Source organism: Physella acuta, unplaced genomic scaffold, assembly GCF_028476545.2.
Source record: "Physella acuta isolate Inbredline_101_S28 unplaced genomic scaffold, ASM2847654v3 ptg000061l, whole genome shotgun sequence".
In the NCBI taxonomy this organism is placed as follows: domain Eukaryota; kingdom Metazoa; phylum Mollusca; class Gastropoda; family Physidae; genus Physella; species Physella acuta.
Window position 1 is genome coordinate 669,080 of NW_026731581.1, and position 24,883 is coordinate 693,962.

Below are 24,883 nucleotides of genomic sequence, written 5' to 3' on the forward strand. Positions count from 1 at the left end.
TAATAGAGTAGTAAGATGTCTAATAGAGTAGTTAGATGTGTAATAGAGTAGTAGTATGTGCAAGTAGTAAGATGTTAAACAGAGTAGTAAGATTTCGAACATAATAACACGATGTTGAATAGAGAATTAAGATGAAAAATTAAAGGTAAAATATTGAAAAGAGAAGTAGGGTGTTGACTAATATAGTTGTTTTTAAATAGGCTAATAGCATTTTCGGATGTAGAATAGAGTAATAATAGTTATGAGAAGTATACGGATGTTGAGTATAGTAGTAATAGGATGTTGAACACTACAACACTAACATAAATGCTTGACCTAAACTTACTCTTACCCAACACGGATATAATAAAAGCCTTCTTTATAATTTAAATGTTTCATCAGGGCATTACATTAACAATATGGCTTGGACTATTCACAAAAGAATTAGAAGAACTATGTTAAAACCACAACTATCTATAATTGTTATTAAAATGTCTTATTATGTACTAATCAGGAAACATTGCTTTGTTATTAAATAGAATAAATCTGCTGTTACTTACATCCATGTGTAGAGCCATAGCTATTCCCACTTTGTTCTTAAATTTTTGAAAAACATTTTCATTTGCGATGAGAGCACTTAAGTGGACATGAACAAGTAGATCTAGATAATATACACATGACAGTGTCTAGCTGCACTTGACTGTGTTCGGGAAAAAAAGACTCCTTTCGCTGCTCATGCGGTACGAAATGTCACAAGATGATACTATAAAATTAGCCAGTAAAGAAAGCTCAAACTTAACAGTACAGTTACTGATAAGTAAAGCTGGAGTTATCTCCTCTTTTCTTTCAGAGCGGTAAAAGTGTTGTTTTTTTTTACTTTCTCGTATATACGAAGTATAGAGAAAGTCTTGTAATCGTGGGGGAAAAAATCGAGATTTTTGCAAATCTCGACGTTTTACACTTCACTGATACGGATAAACATAATTTTACAATCTTGTCCGTATGTCTGTGTGTCTGTATGTGCGTGTGTCTGTGTGCGTGTGTAAACACGATAACTTGAGTACCGTTACAGCCAGGTTGATGAAATTCGTACATAAGTATTTTATCAAAATCGTAGATCCCTATCAACTTTTTAGCGATTTCCGATAATTTAAATATATTGTCATATATATATATATATATATATATATATATATATATATATATATATATATATATATATATATATATATATATATATATATATATATATATATATATATATATATATATATATATATATATATAGGGGGGGGGCCAGAAATTTTTTTTGCGGGGTGGCCCTTTTTTTCTAGTTCCGCCACTGGTGGGGGGGGGGGCACTTGATATTTTCTTGGGGGGGGGGGGGGGGGGGACACTGGTAAAAGTGACTCCGAAGAGATGCCTGGAAGCAGGGGCGGATTAAGGCTGAGCGGGGGCCCCGGCTGAAATTTTTTGGGGCCCCATAAATAAATATATATATATATATATGTGTGTGTGCTTGTGTGTGTGTGTGTGTGTGTTTGTGTGTGTGTGTGTGTGAAATGAAACGAAAAACAATAAGTAAACAAATGCTAATGAAAATACGCTAATATTCCAAGATAGGTCACACACACAAAGAAGACTGGTTGGGATTTAGCAAAAGAATTTATACACATTAGCCTTTGTATTAGGTGGCTTTCTCAGTATTATCTAAGCCCCTGAAGCTTGGATATACACGTAAACATGCGAAAAATAAACAAATCTAAACTCATCGGCCGGGGCGCGGCGGAACCAACTTAGTAAACGACTATAATACCGCAACTTATCCATCAAATAAACAACAGGCAGCAGTGGCGTAGCCAGGATCGTCTCAAGGGGGGGTTCCAATTTTTACCCGGGGACAAACTTTCGATTTGCACCCCCCCCCCCCTCAAACTTTCGATTTGCACCCACCCCTCAAACTTTCGATTTGCACCCCCCCCCCTCAAACTTTCGATTTGCACCCCCCCCTCATACTTTTTCTATATACAGAGGGGTCTATGGGGGGGTTATGACCCTCCCTAACCCCCCCCCCCCCCTGCCTACGCCACTGACAGGCAGTATCTATACTATAACGCTGTCTATAATATAACGCTGGTGGTAGTGTGTCAGTCCTTCCTTCCTTCCTCGTGTCATCGCTATAGATCACGGGTTCCCAACCTGGGGGTCGCGACCCCCCTGGGGGTCGCCAAGGGCTTTCTGGGGGGTCGCCAACTGGTATACTAAACCTAAGTAATGAGAAACAAAAAATAAATATTTAGAAGAATATCTGAAGTTCGGCTTTACTAACATAACTGGAATTCAAATAGAGAAGAAGCAAAGCGTAGGCCCACTGTGCAAAGTTGTTCTCTGTCACGAGTTTATAAAATCTTCAAAACTAAAACGTCATTTGAGACGAGTCATTCGGAACACACCAAAAAAGATATCGTGTTCTTTCGTCGGCATGAAGCTAGTTGCAAACGTACGTCAGAGACCTGATCGAACAGGAAGTTTTCACCAAGGAAATACAGCATTAGCGCAAGCATCAAATGAAGTCGCGATAGAAAATGCCAAGCAAAAAAAAAAAACAAGGTAATTAAAAAGCCTAGTGACAATTTTAGCGCAATTTCCTTATGTTATCTAAAAATAGCTCTGTCGTAGCGTAAATCAAGAGCAAGGTTAGTAAAACCATTGGTTAGTTATTAAAACGTTTTTTATTAATTTTTTTTTCAGTATTTTACATGTTTTATTTACAATAGAGTTACATGACTAAAAACCATTGCGCGCGTAGCTACCGAACGTGATGGCGCAGCCATTGAACGTGATGGTGCAGCTATTGAACGTGATGACGCGTGTGGTGTGGTTGGATAAACATGCCTACTAATTCGGTCTAAATTTTAATTAATTCAAAAATTTTGTTGTGACCGAACGAAAGGATATTTTTGAAAACTTTCTTCGGCAATATTGTTCTAAATTATGGCAGGAATCGATTGGTAAATGTTTCAAGTCGCTAAGTGGTCTGGTTGCCGAGATATGGGCCAAAAACTGCATTTTTTCGAGGTTTTTTGGCTTTTCTGGGAAATCCAGGAAGGAATTCCGGAAATTTTTTGGCCCACTATCATCCTCGTAACTTGTTTAACATAATTGCTTTTGGAACTAGTCCTCGATATTGCTTCGTTGAGGAGGAGATACGATTTAAAGCTGCGAACACACATCCATCCATCCATCCATCCATCCAGAAATGACGGGTTAATAAACGCAATTCTCCAGAATGGAAATTGCGCTAAAAACACACAATAGAAGAAAATCTCATCAAACGCTGCATGTTGAAGATGGTGAAGTTAATTCTTGGGAATTCCAGTGCAGTAAAGATGCAACAAATATCTCTGCCTAATAATACTACTCAGCGGTTTATAGCCGACGTGTCCGTAGATACTAAATAACAAATTTTTAATGAAATCAAGCGTTCACCATTGTTTGCTTTTCAAGTTAATAAATCAACAGACGTGAGTTCGTGTTCTCAGTTGCTGGTCTTTGTCTATATTCAATCAGATGATAGCAAAGAAGAGTTGCTATTTTGTGAAATAGCATGGAGAAAATAAATACATTTTTTTTAAACTGGAAGATTAAAGTTGGTTAAAACGGCTGTGGGGGTTTGTACGGATGGTGCGCTATCCAGGTTTAGGTCAAAATCGGGCATTCAGAAAACAGAAAAGATTTAGCTCCCTAACGACTGCGTGATTTACCAGTAGCCTACGCCCTCGTCATCAAGACTCCATTGCTAGTAACAGTCGTACTGTATATTTAATCTGGACCAAAGACATTAATATAGATCACGAGGTTCTGCTTTTCTACACTACAGTACGCTGGCTGTCAAACGAATTGTTGTGAATCGTGTTTTTGAATTGAAATCTGAAATCAAATTGTTCTTGGAAGTGCATAGGAAACAAGACCTTTTGGTATACTTAAAACGACATAGAGTGGTTGGAGAGAGCATCATACCTAGCAGATATATTCGAACATCAACGTAAGCTTAACCTGACGCTTGAGGGAAAATGAACGAGGATTACTACTTTCCATAATAATCTCGGGGCATTTTTATCAAAGCTGCAAAATTGGCGAAGAAAATAAATACATCTTGGAAATGTTGTACATTTGAGAAACTCTGCAGTGTGGTAGATGAACCTGATTGTGAGATAATTACAATTTTGAAAGAAGCGATTTCTGGGCATCTTGAATCTCTTGAAAATGAACTGCGGCGCTATTTCTCTGAGCTGAAAGAAGAAGAATCTGCATTTACGCATTACCCATTCTCCACTTCCCTTGATGTTGCCAGCATTCCCGATGAATTACAAGATTAATTATTTGATTTGCAGAATGATTCCGCCTAAGATGAAAAACTGCTCACACAATTTTGGTGTATTATTCACCATTCATACCCAAACGTAAAATTGATCGACTTTTCGAGAATAGCCTTTCAACCATATTCTCCGATTAAAAACAAAATTAAGAAATAAATTGAATGTTGATAATGACATAGGTTGGCGTTAACAATAACTTAACCGCGAATGTTTAGTAAATAGCATGCAATTTTACTCATCGTATTAAAACAGTTATCAAGAGTAGTTCATATTGAAAGTCTTCTAGAAAATCTTATTTTAGTGCTTATTAATTCCCATACTAAATTCGGCTTTTTAATTTTATGGGGGTCGCGGGTCACTTACTTTTTATAAAAGGGGGTCGCCACTCGAAAAAGGTTGGGAACCACTGCTATAGATTTTGAAAGTCTCTCCCTGGGCGCGGACGGCCGGGAAAACGTGTCGTTCGGCGGCGGTTTAAATTGCGCCTTGGGTTCGGGGAGGAGAGATGTCTGGGCGGACGTTCGTAAGAGCCCTAACTCTGAATATTTTTTTTATCGTAATTTAATTTTTGTGAATATCGAATATCCATATTCGCGCCAGAGTGCTACCGACACCCGCGCGCAGCGCGGTGCGCTGATGGATTATCCGCCCCAATGCGGGGACCGCAATCCGTAATATCCAAATCCACATCGTGGCGATATCCACACCGTAGCGAAGCACGGGTATAAGTGTTTGTGTTTAGTTATATTCTGTTCTCAAGTTGGTACATTAAAAAAAAATTCACCGTGGCGGAGTACGGGTAGGCAGCTAGTTTATAATATCAGTGTTTTACCTACCACATTGCATTTTATTTATTCCATGCCTAGTTATAGAAATATTTTACAAATAACAATCATCTCAATAATCGAGTTTAAATTGATCGAAAACTGACCTAAACTGACTGCGGTTTTATATAAACTATACATTTTTTAACGTGTTTGAATTAGATCGACCATTTGCAGATGCAACAAAAAGTTGATATTTGGTAATGAGATAGCTCTGGTGTCGTAACAGATTCGCAGAAAGGTCATATGATGGGGGGGGGGTAATAATTGAACGCTTTAATTACTCCTCAATTTTAATTATTAAAGGGACGTAACAGCGTCAGGAATTTAACCTTTAAATTTCCAGGTTATTAAACAGTTTTCAAATTTAAAAAATTAACACGTTTTTACCAGTTAATTATACCTACGTTAAGGGATATAACTGCGCCAGGAATTTCAGCTGTTAATTTTTCCAGTTATTTGATTACACACATAAGTAAATGATAAAAATGTAGATAAAAGGGAAAAAAATCCTAAAAATGTATTCTATGCTGTTTTTTTTTTTTTTTTTTAAAATAGGGTTAAAGTTAAACAATCTAAAATAACTGATATTTGAAAAGGCTACATGCATGCAAAACTTGCTAAGTTTACTTTTTTTTAAAGGGTTCCTTTTATAGCTTTCTTTGTAGCTTGACTAATAGTAATTTAGTAGTAGATCTATGCCTATATTAATTTTGTTCAGAAAAATATAGATCTAGATCTACATAGGCCTAAAAGTTCATTGGATGTTTGAAAGGGAAGAATGTTGACAGGGTTGAAAAAAATAAGTTTTTTTCCGGCTCCATAAGGATATAGATCTAGAACAGGGGTCTCCAAACTACGGCCCGCGGGCCGGATGCGGCCCGCGAAGTCCTCTCATCCGGCCCGCTGAGATCTTTTTGTCCAAGAAAAAATCGTTTGTTGGTGATGGCTGAGGAACTTTGCCCAGAAAAATCAAAGACATGCCTGGAAGACACTGGCCCCGAACTGAAATTTGATAGTTAATGCGGCCCTCGGACTGAAAAGTTTGGAGACCCCTGATCTAGAATCTAGATCTAGATCTAGATCTAAAACGTAAAATATATCAAAATATCGATTTAGATTTTTACATCACAGTGCATACCTTATATTTCGTTTAGGCTACAATAGGCCTACAGTGGGGAGATAAAACGGGGATGGCCTAATTAGTAATTAAGTCTTTTCTGTAAACGAGAACGTAAAAATGCAAAATAACAATAATTTTTTCATTAGAAACATATTGAAGTCAAGTACAAGATTTAGATTTTAGCATATACTTTATCCAGAATGTAGATTTGGATCTAGATTTATTATATCTAGAAAAATCTAGACTTGATATCTAGATCTAGATGTAGATCTATATATCTGGCGTACTTACTACATTTTGATGTGGCAACCGGGGTCAAAGATGTGTTGGGGTCAGATTTAGTAAGAGCCCAATAAGATCTGTGTTAAAACCCAACATAGACTAGTACGTAGACTAGATCTAGATCCTTATTCTAGATCTACATAGTACATAGGCTAGCTAAATCTAGATTCTAGGACCTAACTTAAACTTAAGTACAACTACTATCCTTATGTACTTTTTATGCAGGAGGTTCTTTTAATTTGATAATTATTTGTCATGGCAACAAAAAAACTTTTACGTGCAATTATTATGGGGGCACCTGGTTCTGGTAAGGGAACAATTTCAGCTCGAATTGTCACTGACTTTGGGGTAAAACATTTGTCAAGTGGTGATTTGCTACGTAAACAAATTCAAGAAAGAACAGGTAGGCTTATGAACTGCTAAATATTAAATAAAACCATAGACTATCTATACTCTATCTCTATATGTAGATAGACTTAGGTCTTAGATCTAGCCTAGGTAGTACTAGTAATAGAAAAGTAGGGTGTGGGGAAATTGCGAGACACGAAAAGCGAGAAGGGCCGGCCACGTGACTTTTTGTCTCGCATTTTACCACAACCCAATACTTACGGGGTGTGGGTAAATTGCGAGACGCGAAATGGCGAGGCGGGAAAATGCGAGAAGGGCGCGAAAACGGTCGGTCACGTGACTTTTTTATCTCGCATTTTACCACAACCCGATACTTACGCTGGGTAGTGTTGAAATGCGAAGATTTCTGCGGAAAATTTACCACACCCGATATTCAGTGGTATTTGGTCCAGACTTCAAAGACGTTTCATTTACATTGTTAAAACTTCCGACTTTTCCGTCGCTTAACATACTGATGATTTGTCAACTCCCCCCATCTTATGTGTCAACTTAGAATACCACCTTGTTCGAAACCGACGGAAATACCGCCGACGATAGATCAACTTCTGTCTTTTGTGTGGAACGCAGAGGCCGCCTGATTTAACGTCTTTGAAGATCACCGTGCCCGGATCCGCTGCTGCCGCAAACATATTTTCTATTGTTACATAGAAATTGTGTATTATAGCTGCCGCCTACGATTTTTTTTTCTAGCTTTTTTTAACCATATAAATATAAGCACAAGGAAATGCCTACATCATCGTAAACGTCCACGCCCTGCTGACGTAGATCCGGCTGGTGACCACAATGAGAACGACATTGCCAAAATTACAGAAATGATAAAAAATACAATTATAAAAAAACGGAAAACAGATGTTGAGCGTGCGGATGATGATGATGAGAACATGGGTGCCAGTGTTGTGTGTGGAATGAACGAGGAGGTCAACTGTGATGAGAATGTGACATGTTGTGAATGTGGATTGGAAGAAGTAGCCAAAGAAAAATGTATAAATTGGAGTCTAATGAACTGGGTTGGATGTACTATGTGTGAAAGATGGTGTCACGAGGTGTGTTTGAGTGGTGCTAGGACTGTTTCAGAAGATTTTGTTTGTAAATTTTGTTTGTAATTAAAATTACTTAATAAAAAAATAAATTGCACTTTTTAGAATTGTTTATACTTTTACACTTTTTGCAAGTACAAAAATCCATAAATACATGTTGCAGAATATCTCTCCTGCTGACAAGATTATACCAATTCACAATGACACAGCTCACATTTGTATAAACATGAGCGGGGTAGATTTTTAAAATTAATGACGACTGAGACGGGATTTTCCTCTCGCTAACGAGAGCGGGCGATGACAGTAGCACAGCAACGATGTTAGGATTTTTAAATCGATAGATCTAGATATCGATCTATCTTCTTAGTATTTCTCTATCTATATAATAAAATCTAGATAAAAAATAACAACATACAACACTTGTGTTAAAGGGTATGGCTAAATGCTTGTTTATTTTAAAACACAAAAAATTATTTAAATAAATAAAGATGAAAAAAGCATGAAAAATTTTTTTTTTCGCAAAAAGTGTCTCGCTATATACCCTTAATTCCGCAGGTATGTCTCGCATTATCTCCTCGCATTTTCCCGCCTCACCATTTCGCTTTTCGCGTCTCGCAATCTCCCAACACCCAGAAAAGTAGAATCTAGATCTAGTTGTTGAGTAGGCCTAAAAAAGTCACAAAGTCAAAGTGAGCCTAAAATTATTAGTAAAATGATTATTTATTAGGCCTATGGGCTATACTTTTTATAGTATTATAGTAATATAGTCTAAATAAGTCTAGTATATAGGCCTATTGTACTATCCTTTATTTTTATGTTGAGTCAGATGTGTTAGAATACTTTTTTTCCATTGATTTCAATTTTGTAAAATACTAGGATTAGTAAAAATCTTTAAAAACGTACAGGTGCTAAAAAGTGTGGCTCTTAGGTCTTAGCGCCCTTCTTTTAATCTTTACCTAGGCCCACATCAGATCTAGATTAGATCTAGTTATAATTTTATTGTATTGTATTTGTATGTAGGCCCTTAATGTTCATGTATTGATTGTGATTGTATGCAAAGCATACTTTATTTTATTAGGCCCTTGTCTGCACTTGTCTTGTTAGTTGTTGGGTAAAACTTCATTTTAGCGTAATTTATTCGCCGCTTCACATTCACCTCCATTTGAGCATATTTTATTTTAAACACAACCGAAACACACAATGGAGTTTTATCCTGTTATTGTTATTTATGCCCTATTTATTTATTTAGAATTTATATTTTATAGGGCCCTATTGAATTGCATACAAAAAGAAGGCCTAGCCTACAGTCCATCATTTTTAATGATGCAGTTGCTGTGTGAAACTCTGCGCACTCCGAGTATTTCATATTCAGTAGAATACATTCTAAAATATGTATCATTGTATCGGGAAAACTATTCAATAACTCATACAATAAATAGATCTACACATTAACACGCTAATGTAGGTCTAGTAATAGATAATCTGCTACTTTTTAATTGGGCCTATAGGGCCTATCTAATAGGATATAGATCTAGGCCTGTTAATTATATTATGCTTGAACAGCTGATATATATATATATCGTTGTGGTAAGAAAATGAAGCAGTTTTTATTTCCTTTGGGATTAGACGTCTACTGATTGAAAATGCCTCATATTTTCGCTTGCTAACACATTGCATGTGGTCAAATCAACAGTGCAGCAGCTAACTTTGATAGCCCTGGAGCCCAGTGTTCAAATCCCAGGTTAACTCTACTGGTAACCAGTGTCTTGCAATATTTTATTTTTTCATATTGTAATAATCACTTTTAATTTATTTTTTTTTAGAATCTGTTCTTGATCTATTAAAGTTTTTAAAAGAATTTATGAAAGAATTTCCAAACATTGTCACTCGTGTGATAGATTGCTTACTTTTTCCTGTCTGCGGGCAAAAAAATCTCACTACAATTGGGGGGTCACTGCGAGTTCAGCAGGCCCATAGCATATATCATAGAATGAACACTATTTGAGACAGTCTATGACGTCACTTCTTCCAATCTAATTGAGAAATAGGTCTACTTCTGTTTTTTTTTTGTCATTTTTGTACGCTCACACAGACTTAAGTACCACGCATGCCACTTGATTTTTCTTAAGAACAGCTAGCTAGATAAATTATCTGACCAAACACTACTGTTTCTTTACAAGGACTAGATGTAAAGTCTAGATTCTGTTTTATTCTTTTGTGAAAGTAATAATAAATTACCAAGTATGAGTTAAGTTCAAATATGTTCTATGAGTTTTTGGTAAGTTCCACTAAGTTTAGGAAAAAAGAGCGAAATGAGTAAGTGATAGAAAAGCAAGCCCCACTTTAAGGGGCTACAACACCGTACTCAGCTTGATTTTTTATTTTATTTTTATTTTTTTTTCGATTTTTTTTTATTTTTTATTTCTATACATTAACATCTTATTTACCTAATGCCGTTATCGTTTTAACTGTAAATTGACATTTTCATACATATTTGTGCATTTGAAGAAGGTGTGTGTGCCTGGAAAAATATAAATTTACGGAAAAATGGCCTCCATAAACATGCCTGTCGATTCTTAACTAAGCGACCTAGCATAGCAAGCCGTATATCAGAATGACCGGCTTGCAATTGCTCATTTAAATAACCTAAATACATTGACCTAGTTTTAAATACTAAAATAGAAATCGCGAGGTGAATGCATGATGGAAATAAGAAAAGCTGTATTCCCATTGGTTACCAGGCGAAGCCATGTTGTAAGTTACTAAAATTAGCTCATGTCAAGGCGACATATGACCGAAATGTAAGCGGTTGCCGAGATACCGGCTATTATTTTGCTCAGCGCATGACTTCCTTTACTCGACATCTGCGAACCTGAGTGCTTCTTTTTTATCAAATAAGTGCACATTTTTTGTTTGTTGGCTTCTTTTTACGGTAAGATTTGATTTAATTACTATTTTACTGAAATTATTTTCTAAAATATAGTTATTAATTGTATTTTCATCAATAAACTTGGACTATTATTCCTTATCGATAATGAGTCGTTCTATATCTTATAATCTAGATCTCGAATCTAGATCTATTCTAGTATTCTAGATCTAGAACTAGATTTAGATCTAGATTGGAGATTCTAAATCTAAAACCTAGATCAAGATCTAGAAGTAGAATTTAGATTCTAGTCCAGATCTATATAGGTAGATATGAGTCTATAAATACAAACAATAGTTTATAATAGAATAATAGATAGATCTAGAAATAACAATATGCCTTATTATTTTTAAATATTTTTACAGTCAATGCCTGAAGTCTCAAAGCTAGTGCTGCCAAGCTTGCTAGGGTTGATGCACATCACTTGGGACTGCACAGATGCACTAGATGCACCTACAGTACCTGCATCTCAGTGCACATGCATCGGTTGCAGCTACACTACTTCCACCAACCATCGCAAAGAAAATTTAGTGCTTCTGCAGCTAATCGCCGTAATGCACTGAGTGGATAGATTGGAAGTCTTACGCAGGTATTAGGATTTGTCAAACTTGTTTGAATTCTTGAAATCACTCTGATAGCTAGAATGTATAGATCAGTATATTGTCTCAATCTCATTTCAGCAGCTGAAAAAATCTCCAGACCTACTTCAAGAAGGCAGTTTCAAGTAAGACTGGCAGTACAGGGAACTGAGGTGGAAAGTTGGAGCTCCTTTTAATCATGTCCCTTTGACAGATGAAAGGACACACACCAGGATTGACAGACAGGGAAAACCTCCTGGTGCTTCTGGCAAATGTGTCATGGTACATAATTCAACACCGCTAGCTCACAAAGGTTCATCATTCATCTTAGAACATGTTGCCAAAGCTGTCCAAAATGTTTATTAGCAACTGACGACAAATGCCATATTGAGCAGTTGCATGATAGATTCAACCCAAATGAAAGTCTTTCTGCATGCATCTAGGCATATGGCCCCAATCATGGGATTACATGACAGTTAGTAATGCTGAAAGATGGCTGTTATTTCACCCATAGCCCAACAGAAACTAGTTCAGGCTGAAGGCAGATCATCATATTTTTCTTCGGCTTTCTAAATAGAGAATGATTAGGCCTACTGTAACTATTTTGTTTTTGTAATGTTAGTAATATGCAAATGTTTTCAGAGTTGTATACTGTACCTCTATGTAGCTATTTTGTAAGCTAATTCAATTTTTTTGTAAATTTTACTTGACCTGTTTTGAAGTTTTTTGTTCAGGGGTACATTTATAAAACCTGATTTACAAGAATAATTACTCCTTAATTTCAGAAACCAAATGATAATAGTAACTTCTGTACATACTAAAACTATTTAATAAGCTTTTACTAGGATATTATTTGATTTAAAAGCTTTTATTAATTTTTAAAATATTTTTGATAACTCTTATTTACAATTTATTTTTAGGGGGTGCACCTCATTAAACCTAATTACCAAGACTAATTATTGCTTGATTTGATTGAAACTTTGATTATAGTATCTTGTATACATTGCTTAAACTATATGATAAGCTTTTGATAAGATATAAAGAGTGTTTAACAGTTATTTTTCATTTTCAAACACATTTTCCCCTTTTTCTCACAATTTTGTTTTTTTACCAGTTTTAAAACTTCAAAATTATGATCTCAAATACTGTCTATTAGATTTCAATGAAATTTGTACAGTAGAAACACAACATAATTACTGTTAGAGTAATAGAGACTTTTTTAGGTTATCTTGAGTAGTTTTGTTTTTAGAGAATTTCAAAGTTGATTTCATGGTTAATATTTTAATCTAAAAACAAAAAATTTGTAACTTCAAGATTTTGTCATATATTCAAAAAGTCTCTCTATTCTCCTGTTAGGAATCCTCTCCTTTATTTAAATTAGAAGTTTTAAGTCAATACATTAAATGGTTATTGAGTTTAACAGATTGAAGCATGATATGTCTAAATCATTTATTTCTGTATTTTTTAATCGGCTAACGCTGAAGACACATTCACATTGGTCTAAAAGTATATAAAATATCTTTATAACTGCAATACATGTGTTTGTTTTCTTAAAAAAAAATTTTTTGTAAATTTTTGTATGTACGGTGTAGTGCCCCCTTAAATCTGCTGTGCTGACTTTGAGAAGGCCTTTGTTAGTGTGGATAGGCAAAATATCAAATCTGTTGAAACACTCTGGAGTACCCACAATGTTAATGGAAATAATTCAGTTACTTTACAAGGATTTTCATACCAAGTTAACCATGCTGGGAAACTGTTGGAAGAGTTCCAGGTCACCATAGGTGTTAGACAAGGATGTTAATTGTCGCTAGTTCTGGAAAAGGTTTACAGTAGACACTCACTGGAAAATTAGAGGATCTAGAGTTTGCAGATAATAGAGCCTGCTTTGCTTTCACAGTTCTGGACCAATAAGGAAAAATTCTGCCATCTCCATTGCAACAAAAAATTTGGATTCCAAATTCAAATGTCAAGGCAGTTTTGCTATATGGAGCAGAGACATAGAGGGTCTCAAGGCAAGCACAGAGAAGATAATTTCCTTTTATCGCCTAGTGTAGGCAGGACAAAGTGCAGAATACAGAACAAGGTAGGAGCCTGAAACAGTGCAATTAAGAAGGAGCAAGTGGCTCTGGGTGGGAAACACACTGCGAAAGGCTCACTCTAAGGAGGAAGTGCCGCTTGAGTTGAACTCCTAGGGAAAAGCAGAAGAGAGGGCGCCCAATGCAGACCTGGAGGTGGAGTCTTCTCAAAGAAGTGAAGACAGCAGTGATTTCTAAGAAGATTGCAAGATTAATAGCCTTGGACTGGACAAAGTGGAAGGGTATGGTTAAGGATCTATGTTCCGCTAGAAGTGAAGAGGGCTCTCAAGTTTCACCTCCACTAGCATCTTCAGTAAGCTCAAGACAGCTGATTTCCAAAGAACATGCACTTTATAACCACAAAATATATTACGGGTTATGTACAGGCATAATCTATATATATAATTCTCTTCTTGGAGACGTTAGAAAACACCAAGCTGTAAGCATGCCTAGCAGTCCCCTCTCTTCCTCTCTAGGTATATCGCAACCACCCCCACCCCCACATGGTCTGGTGAGCTGTGGTTCACAATAAATGTTTACAATCATAAAGCCGGGTTTAGTGACGCCTATTAGGGGCAGATAATTTAGTTTGAAACTACTTTAAACTTGGGGGAGGTAATTAAGAGGAGGCTGCTTTCATTGGGGAGGGGGGGGGGGGAAGGAGGGTTTTAGTGTTTTAAAGTAAATATCTTCAGTGACAGCATTGGTACTGTCGAATTCACAAAATATGAATTACTGAAAAGTAGAAAATAAAACTAAATAGCTGCGTGTGATACACTGCGGGTCGGCTCGTAAATATTAATTTTTATAAATACAACAAAATCATTTAAGCAAACCAGTAACACAGTAATGGAATCAGGAACTACTTGGACGTTAAAACAACACCAAAACAAATTTGTACAAATAAAATGCATCAAGTGTTTATAATATTAGTAGAGTTACAGTTAGCCTATGCCTAGGTAAGAAAGGTCAAGGTTCATTAAGCACAAGATTTTAAAAAAATTGCTGTGTAGGCCTGTAAGTTATGTTACACTTGTTGGATTCCTACTTTAAAATTACTTTAAAGTCAGCTTTGTATAGTAGTATTATTAATAACAGTTGTTGGGCCTACTATTGTTTATCAAGCTGCCTTATAATTTATAAAATTAATTTTTAAGTACATGCAACATATAATTTAAATTATTTCCAATTTAAATTTTACCTTTACAAAAAAGTGTTATCCATTAGAAGTAAATAGCTCTAAAACCTAAATCAATTCAGTTTACAATAAACTCATTTTATTTATCTGCTGTTTATGTTTGTATGAAAATTTAAAATGTTCTTATTGAAGGACAAAATAAAATAATTACAAAACAACTGATATATGTATTTATATTTATTTACTTATTTATATATATACATATGTATACATATTTATTTATATATATTCGTGTTTATATATATATATATATATATATATATATATATATATATATATATATATATATATATATATATATATAATTTAAAATAAATACCTTTAAATTTGAAATAATAACATACACATGTTTTGCAAAACAAAATATTAAAGTACAAGCTGACTGGCGCCGTAAGCATACGCCGCTATTTAGTTATTTTCTACTTTTCAGTAATTCATAATTTGTGAATTCTACACTACCAATGCTGCGACTGAAAATCTTTTGCTTTAAAACACTTATCAGTAGCTTGAGAAGGACGATTATGCTCACCCTCGCTTTGCATGCCTTTTGAAAGTTTGTTTAAACCTGGCTCAGAACTGTTTTTAGTTTCATGTTTCTAGATTTTATTTGTTAGTTGGCTTCTTTACTTTTTATTATGTTTATGCAAGAAAAGGCTTGCTCGCATGAATATGTTGACCTGAAGATCGTCAGCACTCCAAATGCCAACTTCTTCACCTCACTGTAGCATCCTCAAAGACTATTCCATCCGTCACATAATAATGCATAAATTCGCGTCATTTCTTTTATAGCTGTCCACTTGTGCAGAGAAACATGCATGTTTTTCTCCAACTCTCCAAACTTGCTCTTGAGTTCCACGAACTTACCACTCCACAAATGGTTGGTTTTCAAATCCAGCAATTTTATTTGAAGCAAACTAGCATCAATTCCAAATAGCTCAAAGTTAATCTCATTGGTTTTTGTCTTGAGAGGATCTACGATGAAATTCAAAGTGCTTGCATTTGTTTTGAATTGGTCAAATCTCTCAGTGAATCAATCCTTCATTTTGTTTATTGCAATGCTGAAGTAATTCATGTTAGTAGTAGCATTGGTTTCTTCGTGACATTTTTTTTTAGATTTTTCTAAAGTAAGTAATTTACCGCTCTACATGTCTTCAATATTAAAAAAAAGTGTTTTTTTTTCTTTGAAACAATCCACTTCTTCAAGCAAGGCATAGACTGGGTTTACCTTTAGGTCATTTAGTTTCTTTGTGATATCCACCATGAAGTTGAATGTTTTAATTCGGGATGGACAATTTAATAGGAAGTACATTGAAATTGGGGTGTAACTAAATATTCTAATAAAGTGGTATCGTTCATTACTGAGTGTTGCAGAACAATATTATTATGAGTTTTGAAAACAAAATAATTATTAATATTTGTGCATGGTGCTAAAGAGCCGCATCGTGACATCAAAAGAGCCACATTCGGCTAGTGAGCCGCAGGTTGCCAATCCCTGTTCTAGACCAGGGGTCGGCAACCTGCGGCTCTTTTGATGTCAAGATGCGGCTCTCTAGCTCCTTTCACAATTATTAATAGTTATATTATTTCATTTTCAATACTCGCAGCAAATATAAGAAAACTCAACTTTAAACAGGATAAAAACACTCATCAGGAAACAATGAGAATATGTGCAATAGAGAGTATACAGCTTGAGCACCAGGCCCAGCCGCACAGCCGCGCTGTGGTCAGCTCCGTGGCAACCATTCCATGCTTGCCTCTGTCCAAGGGGCGACTTTTTCTAATATCGTTTAATGGGGAATGTTATTTTATTCAGAATGCATTTCCCTATCTGTCAGTAAACATTAATTCGAATTGAGTAACGTAGTTTTTTTTTTAGTTAATAGTTCCTACTGTTGAGCCGGGTACTGGACCGTGGGGTACAAGTTTACCCTGCGTTAAATGGGATGGAAGATAAGTCTGGTGAGAACCAAGGGACAAAAGAGACCGATACAGACTGGCTAATGTCAGACACCTTCTGAGCCGGGGATATCCGTCAAGAAAGAAAAACAAAGTTAGCAGCTTCTAAAGTGGATTGAGATAGTCCTATAGTTATATTATTTGATTACTAGGTTTATTATTCTGGCGAAACGTGTATGTTTTTATTTGAATAAACATTATTTCAGATTTAAGGGTATTTATTTTAAGTAACAAAATATATTTATCTAATTCTAATCAAATACCAAATATTGAAAAAAAAAGATAGTGGCTCCTTAATAACTGGGAAATTTTGAAAACAGTAACTTTTGGCTCTTCCGTCTTAAAAGGTTGCCGACCCCTGTTCTAGACCCATAAAAGGTAACATCAGCTCATGCCATGCAATTTACTTGCATCTCATAGTATTATTTGAAGCAGTAGATAGGGTTTATTTAAATAACAACTAAAAAATTTTGATTGTCAGAAAAGTTTTGACTCTTTTGCATACTTTAACAAAAGAAAGTGAAGAAAATATTAAATACACACACATTGCTAAAAAATATTGAATGGATTATTGTCAAATATTTTCGCTTATATGCCAAGAAAAATGGATTCATTTTAATAAAGTAGAGTCTAATAAAATGAATCAATTAAAAAGTTAAATAAAATGTTTAATAATTATGCCATGTGTAATTTTAAGAGAAATTCACCTCTTGCTAAATAATGCTATTTAATTAATTCTTTTTTTTTTATCCCTACCGTATTGATTATAAAAGATTAATGTTAAGATTATTTATATTATTTTCTGATTAGTCTGCAAATAGTTTTATAGTTGTTTTTTTTTTAAATTTCTATGATCTTTTAAAATCATTATTTTTTTTGTTTTGTTACTTTGTTTTAGTGTTATTTAAATTAGAGAATTTGGAAAAGGCTCTCTCTGAGCACAAAACTCAGGGAAAGCGTAACAAGTGATTGCATTTGTGTTTCAGATTGAATTTGCGTTTGGTTGCTACTTTGTTTTCCCTAACCCTAGCCAAAGCCCTAATCCTAGCTGTACCTTGAGCTAAGAACAGGGGGGGGGGGGGGGTATAAATGACAGGGAGGGTAATGCCCTGTTCCCATATACACATGTATATCATATATATAATTTCATTTTATAGTTTTAATTGACATAATATGTAAAGAACAAAATTAAACTAAATATATTACCCTTTTAAATAAATTCTAATTTTGTTTGAAAAAGGTATGCAAATTGCGTCTCTTTGTACCAACTACTTGTATTGACAGATGACTTACCAAAAAATTGATAAAGCAGGAAAAAAATACTTTTTTTACTTTGGTTTGGATGTTGGAAAAAAAAAATCCATTTAGCATGGTTTGGGGTCCATGGGGAGTATTCATAACTCCTTGCCACCACTTGCTCAGTTGATCTCTACTATTTCTTGAGTAAATAAAATCTGAATAGAAGTTTTTATTAATGCTTCAATCTAATAAGTAACACGTTTCTTATTTAACAATACTTTCTATATCTTAAGCTAAAATAAAACTAACTATATATGTACCTCTTATTAAATGTACCTTTAAGTAGATAGCTTACAGATCATTTGTTTTCTTATTTCATTCAAGTAAATGGCATGGCAGCTAAAAAGTATATTGATGCTGGTGAGCTTGTTCCAGACAATGTAATGCTGAGGATGGTGATGTATGAACTTGGCAATTTACAACAACAAAGTTGGCTATTAGATGGTAAGAATTTGTAATGTATGTTAAGCAAAACAAGTTAGTGTTCCTGAATTTCTTCAAGGATCTTTTAAGCAAAATTGCCTCATGTTGGGTTACAGCTTATGCTGCAACTTCAAGAGAAGCTAAGTAACATTAGGTTTATTCAATTTTACCACCCGCATTGCTTATTATATAAATCTTGTTTCCTTTTATTAGGTTTTCCAAGAACAGTAGAGCAAGCAAAGTCATTGATACGTGACCAACCAATTGACATAGTTGTAAATTTAAGAGTTCCTTTTGAAGTTATAATAGACAGAATAAAAGGTCGTTGGACTCATTTAGCAAGTGGTAGAATTTATCACACAGAATTCAATCCCCCTAAAGTACCAGTAAGTAATAATTGTTTTAATTAGCTTAACTTCACCAAGCGCATTCTAACCAGCCATTTTGAAAAATATGCTTCTTTGTAAGTGTAATCAGAGGAATTTTATAGTTATAATTATAACTTAAAACTTTAGTAGTGATTAATATCAGTAGACCATGCTGGCTAATAACAGTTGTTAATATTTGCTCTTTAGAATAACACATCAAAATTCAAATTCCTAAGTTGTTGTAACCCTTTGTGATACAAGGCTAAAACTTTCCACATGCATTATTCATTTCACCTATTACATAAAACAAGAGTACAGATGTATATATTGGTTCAAGGAACTTAAATCTTTAATCAGATTTGGGAAAACAAAGTTATATAGTTTTTTAAAAAGTGTTAATTTTTACACCTTTTCATATTTACAAGGGAAGCTAAACTGCTAAGTGTGATTGTTATACCTTTGTTGTGTAAAAAGTAAAAAAACTTTTCCTTTGCTTTCTGCCTTTCAAAATAAAAAAAAACCAATCAAAATGCATACATTTTGAAAAATACATAAAAATTGTTCACATAACAAGCTTTTATGTAATTATGCACAAAAAAGGAGAAAACATGCATTAGCTACAAAGCATTGTCTTATGTGTAATTTTTTTTTGTCCCTTAGTAAAAAAAAATTCTTTTTTCTTTTTTTTCTTTTGCCTCAGACACATAATTTACAGTTTTTGTCTGGTAGAGAAGAAAACTTTTTGCGAAAAGCATCCTGTATTTAGAAACTGTATTATATATATATATATATATATATATATATATATATATATATATATATATATACACTCAATAAAATTTGATTTATGCTCTAAAGCAATCTTTTGTTTGATTGTCAAAATGAATGCATACTTATGTAATTATTATACTCCTTTCAATTTTGTTCTATTTCTGAAATTCGATGTTTAAACCTTAAGCAGTTTACTATGTTTACAGACTTATTTTGCAGAAAATACACCAATATATACGTACAGAAGTAAATGACATTAATATAGATAACCTAAATTAACTTGGAAGAATGTTTTTTTTTTCTTTAAAAACAAAAATTATCTATCATTTACAGGGAATTGATGATGTTACTGGAGAGCCATTAGTTCAACGTGATGATGATAAAGAAGAGACAGTAAAGGCTAGACTAGAGCACTATAGGCGTCTAACACATCCTGTCCTCCAGTTTTTTAGGTGACATTATAGAAGAAATAGTTATCTGTACAAAATTTCTACTACCTTAAAGCTATAGTCTCAGTTTTACATAATTACAGTTTCCTGTGATAATAATTACATAATGTTCATATAAATATTTTATTGTTAAATTCCTAAAATAAAACAATTATAGAAACCTTTATATCCACAAGCTTTTTAAATGCACTGAAAATAAAATAAAACTAATATACTTTCTTTAATAAAAGCTTTGGTCACTCAAGAGATCTTTTACATATTTTAGTCCACGTTTTTTAACGACTTACAAAAACCCAGACACTCACACACACACCCTCCCCCCACCCCCATTGGCGTCATTGATGAGTAGTAATTGACTATTAATAATGTTCAATTAATTCTAAATATTCTAATTAATTTCTAAATAGTTACATTAAAAATATATCTTACCCCCCCTGTTTTGTGAATTAGATGCACCTAATGCTATGCAGTAAATTAATATCTGCTGACTAGTGCTCTTCTAGTGTCTGGCAAAATGTGCTGAAATGGTGAATGTATTGTTAGGAAGTAGTTCATGACGATACATTTATCTACTTGATACTTGTGCAGCTAAGAAAGACGAGTGGGATAGGGATGGCTCAGGGGAGATAATTCAAAGTATAGGCCCTAAAAGTTTACTATGATGTTTCTTGTAAAAGCAAAAACAAGTAAACATATATAAAAGGAAGTTTCTAGTATTATATTTCTTTTTATTTGTATGATACAGGATAGTGTACAATGGAAGTTCTACCAATATCACAATAGCTACCACTGCGAAGTCTGGCGGGACTGTAGTTACGCCCCTGGCTAAAACCCAAACCATTCATAAACTTGGCTGGGTTTACTTCTTTAAACTATACCCATTTATTGTCAACACTGGCGACGAAATGTACGACCATGTGACCTTTACATTTGACAGATAAAAATATTTAGCTATTCTAAAAAGATTATAAAAGTATGTTGTAATTAATTTTCAAAGTACCCTCTATCAGAAGAAACAAAAAAAAATTTAACTAAGCAATCAGAAAAAAGTTACATTCCGCTACAAAGCGAAGTGGGGTTTAGTTCATCAGACAAAGCTGAAAAATAACACGAAAGTATAATCATTGAACGGAGTTATAATTTTAATAATAATTATGTAGGGCCTACTGAAGAAATAAACTTTAAAAGCTAGACTGACAAACTTGTTCATTAAGTAGCTACATGTTTTTATTTATTTACTGAACTATCTAAAACTTGCCATTTTCTTCTACTGCGCCTAGAGCGATTTTAGTGATCGCTATAGTGTGTTTTTTTCAGCTCGGCCTTTTTTGACCATGCTCAGAAATGATAAACAATTGAAGTGTTGTAACAGAAAAAAGGACCACCTTTCTGAAAATGCTAATAAGAAATTTATATGATGTCAGAATCATACTAATTTTTGAATTGCTTAGTTTTTTTGTAACATGTATTTGTAAAGAAACACATTGAATGGTCAAGAAAAGGCCCAGGTGTTGAATGGGAGGGGGGTCAAATTCCGTTGCTAGATTACAGTTGATTGTGATAATTTTCAAGCGGTAAATGAGATATATTGTGTAATATCAACTATGATAAAAATTATGCAGAATTCCAGTGCTTAAAATTTACTTTTTAATGGTAACTAGCTCATTACTATACGAGCCATTTTTATTATAGAATCTATACGTGAAAAGCTACTACGTTTGAGCGACGCATGCCAAAATGGTGTTTTTTTTTTAATTATTTTTAGCAAATTGGTCAGTCATTTCAATTGGAAATGTTTTCCTCTGACAAAGAACATCATAATTAAGTACAGAAATTGCTTTGCTCTTTTTTTTATATATGACATTTTCAATCAGCTTCATAAAAAACAAGTTATAATATTCTAAATCAATTAAAATTTTTGCATCCAAAAAACAATTGCCATGTTGTATTAAAAAATTCAATATGTTTGTATATCATACTGAATAGAATTGTATTTTAAAATATTACAGAAACAAAGGAATAGTTGAGGAGTTCACTGGGAAGTACTCAAATGAATTATGGCCTCAAGTTCATGAAGCACTAGCACAAGTTTTGAAACCTATAAAATATACTCATTATGAATAGCATAAATGAAAACAATTTTTTGTTGATAAAAATAAAATGTTGTATTTGTTATTATTGGGTTTTTTTTTAAGTGCTTTTCTTTGTAGTTATACTACTATACTACTATGAATTCACATAATTTAAAATGTAATCTATTAAAATGCATGTAATTAAGTTTTATTGACAGTTTAACTTTTTTTAGTTAATATATACATGTACATTTAAAAAAACAATATATGGCATATGTATGAACATTTGAAAAACAGGAAAAGATTAAGGTACATTTTTCAAATTACCACGGAGAATGCACATTGTTAAAATGTTTTAATATTATGATCCCGGTTTATATTTTATATCTGTATACATTAATTTATTCTCCCTCATTTATTCAAGATTTTGTTGGTTTTTTTTAGTTAAGACTATGTATCTTTTTATAATATTGATTTTTCCCAAAAGAGACCTTGCTATTGCTTGTAATAGTTTTAGATTATTTGAGAATCATGTTCACCAGGATAATTAAAATGCTTTACAATTTTGTGCAATTAAATTAAAGTAGAAAACAGTATTTTATCATTTTTATATTTTTTAAATTTATGTTGATGTAATTAAGTCTGAATTTATCATTATAGTATAAGTAATACCCATACATGTTTTTATTGCAAGTCTTTTTACTAATTTAGTTTTGGGGGTTCCTGGTATGTTTTCCAATTTAATTAAAAATGTTTTTCATTTCTCTAATTTTCATTCAAATTACAGTAGAGAATTACTTCTTCTAAAACATTTATATCAATACATTTTTATGTTTAAAAAATTAATGTAAAGCTGCTTACTGTAACCAAGAAAATAATTTTAGTTCCAGTGTGTCTTACCTGACAACTACTCTTTAACTCACCATGAAAAGACATCAATCTTTATCTACCTGACTTTTTTCACTATGTGAATGTGTAAACAGAGGCCTTGTAACTTGAAATTTTAAAAGTTTGTTTTCAGTTACCCTATCTCAATTGCTCTGGATATGTATGTGACATTGCAAATGTGAGGTTCTTGAGTCATCAGTGGCTATCTAAATATACAAATGTATGTAATGCTGTGTATGTTGACAAAAAAAAACCCTTCTAGTTTTCATTTTCTTTATTTTAAAAATTAAAATGAAAAATTTACTGGTAGCATTTTTGAGATTGTTGATGGAAATTCAGCCACCTCAGTCAGTAATCAAATGGGCCTGCTGGTGGACATTGTGAAAAAGTTTTATCACATTTTTCTTTTGGAAGTTTCTTTAGTTAACACACACTAGCAATAAAATACGTTAAATAGAATGTGATGTAAAGTATTATTTATGCAAAAATCCTGTATGGCAAATTTAAAACGAGTTTTATTTAATTTTCAATCATGAGAAGTTCTTGATCATTTAACTCACCCTGTGATTAAGAGAGAAAACAGGTAAACACTTGATCAGTCTACTTAATAAGGGATGTTAGCACTATTTTACTCAAAAAGTGATAAAAAAAAATTTGAAACTGTCAGTTAACGTGTCTTAAACTAAAGCTTAACGTGTGCTTATGATAAAAGGCATCCATCCTTGGTTATACATAGCATTTCAATGTCGCAGCATTTTTTTTTCAGTTGTTTGCTAAAATATTTTTATAATATTACTATGTAAAAAAAAGGTGTGCTTATTAATTAATTATACATTAAAATTATTTAACACTGTTGTTTGATATATTCTATTTTATTTTCTAAGAGGCTATTGGTTGGGAAAAGCTTATTCTAGAGATGAGATAATCATGTTCCCATTTGGACGGCTGGGACTGCTATCAATAAATTCAATATTAAAGGTTGCAGTAATTTAGCATTTTGATTTGGTGTAACTCCTTCAGTTTTTAACTATTTTATGTTTTTAAATGGATTATACATTGTTTTGACAATTTGTTCAGGTTTAGTCAGTCCTAAAAGGGCGTCACCCGGTGGGGGAGGGAGATTATATTCATTGTCCTAATAGTGAACCAATAAATTTCAATAGAAGCTTATCGAATTCACGGTAAATCTCTCTCTATATTTTTTATTTCTATTTATTTACGTATTGGTGACTTTTTTACAATAAAACCAGTATAATCGTTCTTCTCTCGTTTGCGACTTGGTCGCAAGTAGCCTTTCTTTACCGGCAGTTATTCCATGTCTAGCATTTTTAACCCCCCCCCCCCCCCCCCCCTTCTCCGCCAAGGCGCTCATGAGCACTTTGTAATTCTAATGAGATTGTTGAAATACACAATATACCTGCTTTAGTTCAGTTTATTCAAATTCTCTGAAAGTGGCACACAGATTTGGCTTCCCAGAATAATGCTTATTTAGAAATTCCACTAAAGAAAAATATGCAAAGAGAAATTCCAGCACACAACAGAAAATCAAAGCTTCAATAGCCATATGTGGGATGATAGAGGAAGATGATCAGAAGTCTAAAACTGTGGGTTGATAGAGGAAGATGATCAGAAGTCTAAAACTGTGAGATGACAGGAGGAAGATGATCAGAAGTCTAAAACTGTGGGTTGATAGAGGAAGATGATCAGAAGTCTAAAACTGTGAGATGACAGGAGGAAGATGATCAAAAGTCCAAAACTGTGGGTTGATGGAGGAAGATGATCAAAAGTCCAAAACTGTGGGTTGATGGAGGAAGATGATCAAAAGTCCAAAACTGTGGGTTGATGGAG

At 33.7% G+C, this 24,883-nt stretch overlaps 2 protein-coding genes and 1 long non-coding RNA gene across 4 annotated transcripts in view; 2 read left to right on the forward strand and 1 right to left on the reverse strand.

The window, feature by feature from the left end:
• Nucleotides 1-6,361, reverse strand: part of LOC131949336 (uncharacterized) — a 33,388-nt gene extending 27,027 nt beyond the window's left edge. The window contains exon 1 of one of the 2 annotated variants that reach the window (XM_059311191.1): nt 6,324-6,361. Coding sequence is in view for 1 of the 2 variants with exons in the window: in XM_059311181.1 (XP_059167164.1) it covers nt 540-541 (2 nt within the window). In the remaining variant the exon portion in view is untranslated. Of the gene's footprint in view, nt 1-539; nt 643-6,323 lie in introns of those variants that run through there. The other variant, XM_059311181.1, reaches the window with a different exon arrangement.
• Nucleotides 6,362-6,610: 249 nt separating this feature from the next.
• On the forward strand, nt 6,611-23,890 carry LOC131949397 (GTP:AMP phosphotransferase AK3, mitochondrial). Its single transcript, XM_059311275.1, has 5 exons — nt 6,611-6,990; nt 18,389-18,508; nt 18,701-18,873; nt 19,960-20,078; nt 22,085-23,890. Exons 1-5 carry the CDS (start codon nt 6,843-6,845, stop codon nt 22,197-22,199), a joined length of 675 nt encoding a protein of 224 aa, XP_059167258.1. The 5' UTR covers nt 6,611-6,842; the 3' UTR covers nt 22,200-23,890.
• Nucleotides 10,382-12,944, forward strand: LOC131949403 (uncharacterized). The gene is made up of 3 exons (XR_009388159.1): nt 10,382-10,964; nt 11,324-11,547; nt 11,639-12,944. It is a non-coding gene; the product is annotated as an uncharacterized LOC131949403 (long non-coding RNA).
• Nucleotides 23,891-24,883: the final 993 nt, after the last annotated feature.